Source organism: Hibiscus syriacus, unplaced genomic scaffold (genome assembly GCF_006381635.1).
Source record: "Hibiscus syriacus cultivar Baekdansim isolate YM2019G1 unplaced genomic scaffold, ASM638163v2 tig00110266_pilon, whole genome shotgun sequence".
Lineage (NCBI taxonomy): Eukaryota > Viridiplantae > Streptophyta > Magnoliopsida > Malvales > Malvaceae > Hibiscus > Hibiscus syriacus.
In genome coordinates this window covers 568,320-579,119 of record NW_024062654.1, presented here as the reverse complement: position 1 = coordinate 579,119, position 10,800 = coordinate 568,320, and the positions used below count along the sequence as shown (strand labels likewise).

Sequence of the window (10,800 nt, the reverse complement as noted above, 5' to 3'; positions counted from 1 at the left end):
GTAACGACACTCTAGTTGCTTTTATCACACTTCTCTTCAATACCCCTTGAATTGGAGGGACAAATTGTATGTTCTCGGTTCACTAACATTTCTGGAGTACACAACTTTGCTATTACGTAATCTGACTTACTTAACGTACCACTTGTCGGTATATTCTCTGCAATGATCATCGTTCTTAATTATTCGACATGTGCTCAACTAAAGATACTTGGACATATTGGTATGGTTACTTCAGTTGCAACCCACTCTTACGAGTGTTTTTTAGGCCCTTTGGTCATTTATGTCCCTTACTAACTAAGTTCCACCATTATGAATCATCCTTAACTCTTACGGGACTTAACGAGGTCAAAACTAACCATCCAAAGTGGATAGTATCGATATTGTACTTGCAATATCAATAACCTAAGATCAACTATCGATACCCCCATGAGTATCAGTACCAAAAATGGATTCTGTTTGCTTAAAATTAGACAGTATCGATACCAGGTACCCTCAATATCGATATTGTAGGGACAGTACCAATACTCTGCCCCTCAGTATCGATACGCTCTGCTAAAAATACCCAGATTTCGTCTCAATTCATCCAATATCGATATTCAAACCTAGAATACCCAGAAATAGGCTAGAAAAACATTCAAAAATTGTCCTAAAGGTCTTAGTTTGGTTTCTAATCATGTGCTAAAGCTTTAGGAAGTTACTTAGAGTCATAAAGTGACACAAAAACACATGTTTTACTATAAAAATGTCATCTAATCATGAAATTAACCATAAACAAAAAAAATAATCAAATACTCAAGTCTTAACAAATCTTCATGCTTATGAAAGCCTTAACACTACAAAGGATTAGAAATACACTACCTTGATGCTAGAATCCCGAAATGAAATACTTTTGCTAACTATCACTCTTCTCCAAAGCTTGGATGATAAACCCCCACTTTCTCTTTAGTTATAAAGAACACAAGACTTTGAAACATCAAAAACAAGTTTGTTGGAGGGATTGAAGGCGAAAATAAAGCTTAAAAGAAGTAGGAAAATGCTCAAATGACTTACCCTTAGCTATGAAACTTAGAGAGGAAAAGAAAGAAGAAGAGAAGTGAGAATGAAGAAAGTGAAGAGAAGAAGATGAAATGAAATATAAAATCTCATCTTTTTTTTAAAAAAAAAAATAGGCTAATTACACATTAGGTCCATTCTCATCTTTCTACTATGTAAAAATCCCCTTTTTTATGGTTCACTAGGCCCAATTCTTATTCAATTAAGCCATCACTCGGCCTAACAACATTAATTACGAAATCATCAGGGCCCAGATACCTCTCGGGTCTCCGAAACTACTAGTCCATAATTTGGAGTGTTATAATCATTTACCCTGATAAATCTTTTCCTTGAATCAAAATTTCCCTAAGGTGTTAATGTTTAAATTTATACTTGAAATTAATTTCTTAATTCAAATTGATATATAAATTTGATTGTTCTTCTTCAAATCGATACTTTTGATTTTTTTTAAACTAATTTGAACAAAAAAATCAAGTTAAACTTATATCTTGAGTAACTTATATACCAGAATTTAAGTTCAGATACTTAATTTAAAAATATTTGAAAACTAAATTAAAATTTAAAGTAAAATATAGATATGAAAATATATATTTGTTATTTAATAAATGCAAGAACAACAGAAGAAAAACAAAAATTTAAAGTAAACCCAAAAACAAGAACACCTTTTAAGGGTTCAATACCATATTTAATTTTCGGGTCGATTATATTTGTCAATGTTCATTGTCACATCACATAGAAACTTCAATCTGAATCCGGTTTAAGGTTAATAAAGTTAAAGAAACAGAAAAGAAAATAAAGGATAAGATAAGATAAAATGTTGTTCTTTTAATAGATAAAATATAATTTTTTATTATAATTTAAATAATTATTTAACACACTACTAATTAATTTTTTTTAAAAAAAAGTCAGTAAGATTATGAGAAGGGTTCTTATAGAAAAGTCGAGATTTAAGTTTTTTATCTAATTAAATTTTTAGATATAAAAATAATCGTAATTTTTTTTAGGATCAAAATCGTTGTTAACTATTATAATGTTGCTATAATGATCTATAATTTTAATGTCATCATTAAATTTTTATTGTCAAACTTGTCTAATAATAATTTTTTGAAAAGAATTTAAAATTTTTTGGACTTTTCTAAAATAAATTATTAAATTCTTCTATCACGATATCATTTATATATGAATTATTATATCAACACTATAAATAACCACATTAACGCCATAAGTTGTCACATTAAATTGTAATTGTCAAAAATAATAAGATGATTATATATATATATATATATATAATCTAATTACTATTATAATTTCCAAGCCAAAAGATGGCCGAAAAGGTTTGTCTAATAGGACATGTTCCGCATGAAACAACTGAACAACCTGACAGGTGATCTGATTATAGGACAATTTGTAATATTTGATAACATTGCACGTTACAAAATCGAACTTCAAATCTCTTAAAATTTGTAGTGAACGTGCAATTGTCTGAACAAAATTATGTCTTCTTTGTCTTTGTTCTCACGTTAATAATTGAATTTGAATCGATGGCAATCCAAACAAGATTATATAAATTGCATTTTGATAACATTGGTTCCATACATGAGTTTAGTGGTACGATTTAGGCTTATGTTTTTTTTTACAATGATTTTGGCTTATGTTTATAATACTGTGTTATTTTAATAAAAAATAAGTCGATGGTGAGGAACATCGGAATACAAAAAGAATTAGTAGTATAAATTATACATATTATATATGTAAAAACTGTGTATAACATAAGAAGAATATTAGAGATTTAAATTTATAAAATAATTAGATAATACTCTCTACATTTATAAAGTAATGGCTATCAATATTGAATAATAGAATGTCTAAGTATAGAGAATCATATATTAACTGTATAATTTAAATAATTAAGTAGTTTGATTAATAAAATTAAAAGATTAATGGTCAAAATGAGAAAAGGAAATAATTAAATTATCATAGGAAAAATTTAGCCCCACTTTTAATTTGGTTTCAACTTAATTTTATTTTCATGATTTTGTAAAGGAAAAAAAAGACAGATGAACATTGATAGGGGTATAATTATCTTTGTATTTTAACCTTAAGGGAGTAAGTATTTTCATTAAACCATGTGGGATAAAAGGGTTCTTTCAAAAGGAGATAAGTTAATTTTTCAAATTTAAATTAAGCCATCAATGAATACTATGTCGGATACTTAAATAAGTTGGATATTATACGGTTTGAGCAAACATCTAAGCTGATAAACAACTATACTGCAAACGTCTTTCCTAGCCACGTCCTTTCCCTGCTGCTCAGGAACTGCAGAAACAGCACACACAAAAATATCTACGACACCTTCAAACATGGAACATAAATTACCATCCCCCCTTCCTACTACCACTCCCTTGTCCCCAAGAGCTCGACGATGCCTTACCCCATGCGTCTTGATTCCCGCTACTTCCTTCTCCGTCTTTCGGCTTGTTCCAACCCGATGATGCCCCTTCATCTGCAGTTTTTGGTTCAACTTGTTCGGCCGAGCCTGATCCTCGACCACCCCACCCTCCTCCAGCAGCAGTAGCTGAACTTTTCTCCCAGCCATGTCCTTGACTGGTACTCTCTTTAACGTCCTTGCTGCAGGTAGACTGGTTCCAGCCCGACCATTTGTTCCCATCGGATGAATTGGATGACTTCCAACTGGTATCTTGATTCCCACCTGCTTCATTAGTTGAACCAGTTCCTTTGTTCCAGCCACCAGGCTGACTCCAACCGGAGGATTGGCCTCGATTGTCCGCATTAGATTGACCACAGGTCTTTGCTCCGCCTCCATTCCAGCCCTGGTTCCCCTCTTTGTTCCAGCCATAAGACTTATTTTCACCTGAATCACCACCATTGTTCCAACCACCATTTTCATCCCTCCTTCCACGTCCTCTACCTCCATAGCCTCCCCTATCGCCACCTCTACCTCTGTAGCCACCTCTATCGCCACCTCGGCCTCCGTAGCCACCTCTATCACCACCTCTATCACCTCTACCTCCATAACCTCCACCATCACCACCAAAACCTCCTCGGTCAGATCTGCCCCGTCCTCTATCTGATCTACCTCTACCCCGAAAGCCTCCTCCGTCTGAATCCCCTCTACCTCTAAAGCCTCTACCTGAACCATCTCTACCACCAAAACCTCCCCTCCAACTTCCACCACCCCTACCACTAAAAGGCTCATTTTGGTCTTCATTTCCACTTCCAGACTTCCAATCGTTTTTCGGTTTCCAACCAGAATCCTGGTTTGCATCCCCAGCTCCTGAATTCCATTTGCTCTTCGATTTCCAACCAGAATCCTCACCTGCACTACTGGAACCAGGGTTCCAGCCACCTTTTTTGCCCCAGCCAGCGTCTTGTCCAGAATCAGTTCCAGTACCCCAACTACTCTTCTTACCCCAGTTTGAATCCCGACTTGCATCTGCTGCGCCTTTCTTCTCCCAACTAGAATCATTGGTTGCATCACCAGCAGCAAAGCCCGAATCACTTTTCTTAGTCCATCCAGGATTCTGGTTTGCATTACCAGAACCAGAGTTCCAACTGCCCCTTTGGCCCCAACCAGAGTCAGGACCAGCATCAGTAGTACCAGAACCCCAACTGTTTTTCTTTGACTCCTGATTTGCATCTGCAGATCCCGAGTTCCAGTCACTTTTTTTCCCCCAAGTAGAATCTTTGGTTGCATCACCAGATCCAAAGTCTGAGTCATTTTTCTTAGCCCAACCAGGTTCCTGATTTGTACCACCAGAACCAGAGTTCCAACTACTCCTTTTGCTCCAACCAGAATCTTGGCCAGCATCCTGGATAGCTCCACCACCAGATTTGGTGTTCGAAACACCCCATGAAGATCCCCCAAGTTGTTTGTACCATGATGAACCTCCATCCTGTTTGCCCCCAGAAGTTCCAACATCAGCAGCCTTTTCTTTATTCCAACCATCAGACTGATTAAGTGATGAACCTCCATCCTGTTTGCCCCAAGATCCTTTGGCATCTTCTGCAGAAGGCTTTGAACTACCCCAATTTCCCTTGCTTCCACCAATACCATCTTTATTGTTCCACTTCTCCGCAGTATTACCCCAAGAATTATCTTGACCGACACTGGCATCATTCTTAATCCCCCAACTTCCCTGCTGATTTGACCCTACATCATTATTGTTCCAATTTCCCTCATTAACACTTGACTTTTTGTTCTTCCCCCATGATCCTTCTTCAGCCACACCTTTACCTTTATCCCAACCGTCATTATCAACATCTTGTGAAGCACCTGATGGACCTCCGCCAGTAATAGTTTTAACCCAAGCATCAGATGCACCGCCACCAGAGTCAATCTTGGGAGCAGAATTATTCCAACTTCCCCGATTAGAATTATGATCACTGCCACCCGTAGCCCAAGCTGAATTTTGTTGTGTACTCGTGTTATTTTCCCAAGCAGAAGATGCGCCATCTACAATACAACAATGAATAGGCTTTATGCACAAATTAAATATCGTATAACAGTTCACATTTATTGGAAAGATGTATCATGTAAACCTGTTTTGTTATCATTATCCCCAGAAGGAGCTGCTGCACCCCAAGATGAATTCTGGTTTGCAGTCGGCTTGGTATCCCATGCAGAGCCTTCACCATCTAGAACATAGAGTGAAAGAGAACACCTTTAAGCATGCAATAAATTGTTTTTCAGGCATTGCCCATATGGCAATAATGGTTCAGTAATCATACCAGTCTTCTGATCATTGTCCCCATTACCAGATGGGTTTGAATTAACAGTTCCAGTCTGCTGCTGTGACCATCCCATAAACATAGATGAGTACAAATTTGCCAGAGGTGAATGGATATTACAATTTTGTGCATGTGAATGTTTGTGTGTGTGTGTGTGTGTGTGTGCATGAGAGAAAGAGAGAGAGAGAGAGACAAACCGCGTTGCCAGGCCCAGAGAAACTAGGCCATGAGCTCCTGCAGAAAATTGAAGACCATTGTCAGCATGCAGAAATAATACGACGTTTAAGAAAAAGAAAATGATATGAGGGGGCATATCTGCCAAAGGTTTTGGCAACAAGGAGCCATTGGAGAGAGGCAGAGGTGAGTTTTTCTTATCCTTTTTTTTTTGGTTTTTTCTTGGGCAGTGGGGGGCATAGTACGAGTAAATTGTCATGAAGAAAGGTCCCACAATTGAGAGAAGACTGTAGGTATTTTATCAAAAGCATTCTTCCACCTCAAACATTAGTTCTACTCTATAGTTACACTCATCAAGGGTGGTTCTAAACTTTTTTCATAACAAAAATTCAAATTCAAATGCTAATAGAATTATTCTACCATTATAAACAATCATATATATTCCTATTAGTGACAGTCTGCATGTTTTTACCTCTCAGCATTCCACCCGCCACCCTCAGCCGATGTTCCTGCACCATTCAACCAATCTTCCAAAAACAGAGTGGAAAAAAGATTAAATTATATCAGTTACAGCCAGGAAAATGATAACACAAGCATGGAGATAAGAATAATAACCAACCTCATTGAATTAATTTAATTAGGACTAAACAACATTATAAAACCCAAACTTCATGTTATAAAAAAATCTTACTCGAGCTATCAATGAATATTCATGCCTAATTTACAGAGAAAGCACCCAATAAAAATGGAAAGCATAATGCAATTGACATTTTGACAAAATTGCATTCAAGTTATAATTTATAACACATCTACGGTAGAGAACCTCTCACCTCCGGTCGAAGCTTCTGATCCAAATGGTTTGAATGAAGTTGATCCATCATGCTCACTAATAAAGGAAGTATAAGAGCAAATCAAAACATATTTAGATATCTGTTATAAAGGTTACAGAAATTAAATTAATCAACGTTGCAAAATCCAGGTACTTTGTATTTGCAGCAGTGCTCTTCCCTTGAACCTCAGCAAGATGCTCATTTTTAACTATAGAAACATCAAGAAGCCATTAGTGTCATCACAAGAAATATAAGACTATAATCCATCAAAAAGATTATCCATTAACGTACCAACCTTTAAGAACCTTCTGCTTGGAACCCACTTTTACTGTAACATCTGAACGGTATACTGCTAAGACACGGCAAAGGTACCCTTTCAAAGGGCCTACTCGTATTCTTAATGTTTGACCAATGGAGAACATTCCATCTATGTTCCCTCTGTTGACTGCATGTGAAATAATTAATTAGTGTCAGTGCTTGGAGATTTGAATACATGATTACTACTGACAGGCAGCCAAAACTAGAGAGCAGAATTTTTAGGAACACACAGTCACTCTTAGTCTCCTTCTCTTGAGACTGCCAAGGCTTCTCAGGAGATATTGGGGACTTGGGAGATGATACAAAATCCCCATAATCTGAAGTACCACCAGGATCACCTCCCTGAAGAAAAATTAAAATCCATTATAGATCACAAGAATCTCAAGATGGTTAAAGAGTAAGAAATTATGTTCAGTTCACTTACAACCTTCTCACTGCATTTATCTGAACGCTGCTTGATTTTCTCGCACATTGGTGATTTACAACAGAAAAAACCACCATTATCTGTTTCATTCTCATCATACAAAAAAATGGTCCCTCTGTAGATTTGTTTAACAGTCCCTTGTTTACCCTAAAATGCGAGACGGGTAATATATTAATATACACCTAGTCCACTAAACCACAAATAAAAATATACAATGAGAAAGTGACTTAAGACTGCTGTTACACCTCATATTGACCTTCCAAGACTTTAACAGTGTCGTTAATGGATATTGTCTTTGAGTGCTTATCTAATGCAGTGAACTTTGTATCCAAAGGCCCATTCTTTAACTCATGCTTCTCAACAGTCACTACAATAGGTCCTTCTGGAGCCTCTCTTAGAATCTAACAAGTGCATAGCTGGTAAGAAGTCAAAATTATCAAAAGTAAATAATATAATTTATTTACCTTGTAACGATCATCTTTCTCCATGCCAACAATAAGCCCAAAATCTTTCCGGCTGCAATGTAAATGAAAAAGAACATGAAATAGATTATTAACAAGCTGTTGATATGTGGTTACTGCTATGGCAGACTTCTGTTCAAGAATTACCTGAAACAGACAAGGTTATACAGTTCAAAGCTATCCTCCAAGCCTAACCCTGAAGAGCCTTCTCCTTTCTCACCTCCTTTTTCATTTGTCATCGTCTTTTTCTTCTTTTTTTCACCATAAAGTTGTGATAGCCACTCCAGATCATCAGATTCATTATTATCAGAATTACTAAACTTTAGGAGCTCCTCCTCTGTAGGCATTATACCCCAGCAGCTTAAGGAATCTATAGATACTTTTTTATACAGATATCCATCCTTTAGCATCATGCCATCAAGTACTTGAAAACCAATGCTAGTATCGCGGTCTCGTCTAAACTGAATTAGAGGTCGAAACTCCCTGCACCAGGCTTAAACATCAACATAAACATCTCAAAAGCAATGAAACTAATAAACAATCCATATATCAGGTGTATTACTCTAGCTCAATTAAACTTATCAATTTTGGTGCTGGTATAACAGTTCTACTGATGGAAACTCCAGAACCCTGTAACATAAAATCAATTATTTGATGAAAAATCTTGTGCATATAAATCTCTACAGGAATATAAGATGTTTAACAATGTAACAGAGAACAGCAGAAAAACAAGCTTATGCGGAAAATTAGTATTATTACAAATTTTGCAGCCATTGCTTGCAGATCAATTCTGGGAATGAGCTTTACAGTTGCTTTTTTCTTTTCATTGTTTACAGCCACAACCTGCAGAAAGAAATTTGACAGATAATAATGAACAATCTAGAATAGGGCATAAAGCAAACTTAATTTAAACATAGAAAACAGTCTACCTGTGCAAGGTCCCCCTTATACTTCCCATTCTTTATCCGAGCCCACATGCCTTTAGAGATTTCACAACATTTAGTTCTGACATTGAGCAAATGGTAAACTTCATTGCTTGGTACTGGTGCCAATCGTGAAGAATAAATGTAAGTCAATCCTTTACATGCCTAATATAGAAGTAAAGGTATGTTAGCGCACAGACACTAACAGAAATAATAAAGCCATTTTATTTTCCGGTGTCCAAAAACATAATTTACCTCATTAATATCACATTGTTTGTCAGCTTCAATGAAGAAAAAACCCTTGACATGATCAACAGAGAATGCTGATATTATCTGTAATTTTGTTCCTAGTGATTTCATGTCAATAAACTTCTGCATGAGACAGAATGCTGAATGTCGTTCACGCCCAACCTACATACAAAAACTTTTAGGTAAAACAAGAAAAAGAGAGATGGTAGGAGTACAAGAAGATTACATTCAATTTTTTAGTCGGATAAGTTACTTTAACAGCACATCAACCATACCACACATTTAACTTTCCATATAACAGGATCCTTGGCTGGTGGCACAGTAGAGTTTTTGTCAATTGATCCCTTGGCTTCATAATCTTCCTCAAACGTCGTAAACCTAGCACCACCCCTGTACCTCTCCTCCATCATTTTGTCAAACTCTTCCTCAATCACCTCTTCCTTGGGGACAAATGGAACGTTATGGGCTTTCCAGGGATTTTTATTTACATCAAGATCCGGTTCTTCTTGCAAAACATCTGATAAAAGGATTGTTATTTACTTAATCAGTAACACTTTCACAACCAAACAACCTAAAATGATCACTAATGCAGAAGCAACAACGAAAAAAAAATCCATCACAAAAAACTCAAGGATGATAATTCAAGCACAATGAGCCACTTTCACAACCAAACAACCAGAAGCAACAAAATGTCATCACAAGGTCCAGTTTTCTTAAAAAAAATATACTCTTCCAAATTACTCAACGTATTAAAAACCGAAAATTCTCCCAAAATATTTAAAAGAAAAAACAAATGACAAACCATTTTGACGGCTAAAAGTCAAGCACCTCCACAACCTAAAGCCCTTAAAACCAAAATGCAGAACAAAATCAAAGGGGGTAAACCCTAAAAGTCGCAGAAATAAGCAATCGTACAATGCAACACTCCAAAACGAAACATAAAAAACCCCAAAAAGAACAAAGAAAACATTGATCAGATCAGCCTTACAATCATTGATATCGCTACCATCGCTGGCGTCACTACCATCATCCTCAGCAGAGTCTTCAAAGAACTGAAGGACACCCCGGTTCCTCCGTTTCCGACGGCTCTCCTCCGTTACGCCGCCGCTTCTTCCGGCGCTGACCTTCCGTTTTCCATAAACCACCTCCTTCTCCTTCCCTTTCGACGACATATCTATCCTTTCAATCGCAGTTTCGAAATTTTATCTTTTTTTTTTTCCGTAGATTTTTCTACATAAATGAAAAATCAGAGAGAAAATCGCCTTTCGTTGAGGGTTGGTGTGTTTTTGTTTTTAAAATAATATTTCTTTGCGAGTGAGATAAAAGTGTGGCTCGGATAGTGTACACCAAAGGTGAAATAAGTAAAGGTCAAATTTAATAATGATATATCTTATTTTAGTCAATTAACTATTGTTTTCCAAAATTGACCACTAACATTATGTTTTCTCCATTTTGGTCTCTCGCAAATATAGTTTCTGAAATTTATTCATTTCCTCAATTTAATTTTAATTTAATGAATTTTTAATTTAATATTAAAATTTTATTAATTTGGTCTATATAAATTTTGAAATTAAAATTATTGCTATACTAGATCAAATTATCTTTTTTGTTAATCTTAT

The 10,800-nt window shown here is 36.1% G+C and overlaps 1 protein-coding gene across 1 annotated transcript; it reads right to left on the bottom strand.

Moving 5' to 3' along the window:
• Window positions 1-3,340: 3,340 nt before the first annotated feature.
• On the bottom strand, window positions 3,341-10,457 carry LOC120115575 (protein RNA-directed DNA methylation 3-like). The gene is made up of 19 exons (XM_039136243.1): window positions 10,170-10,457; window positions 9,457-9,698; window positions 9,188-9,343; window positions 8,939-9,097; window positions 8,769-8,852; window positions 8,572-8,639; window positions 8,157-8,492; window positions 8,013-8,064; window positions 7,794-7,949; window positions 7,552-7,695; window positions 7,355-7,466; window positions 7,102-7,251; window positions 6,960-7,014; window positions 6,807-6,862; window positions 6,449-6,503; window positions 6,000-6,036; window positions 5,803-5,863; window positions 5,614-5,709; window positions 3,341-5,527 (listed from the first exon to the last, which is right to left on the bottom strand). The coding sequence occupies exons 1-19, from the start codon at window positions 10,351-10,353 to the stop codon at window positions 3,426-3,428; spliced, it is 4,305 nt and encodes a 1,434-aa protein (XP_038992174.1). The 5' UTR covers window positions 10,354-10,457; the 3' UTR covers window positions 3,341-3,425.
• Between the last annotated feature and the right edge of the window lie 343 nt (window positions 10,458-10,800).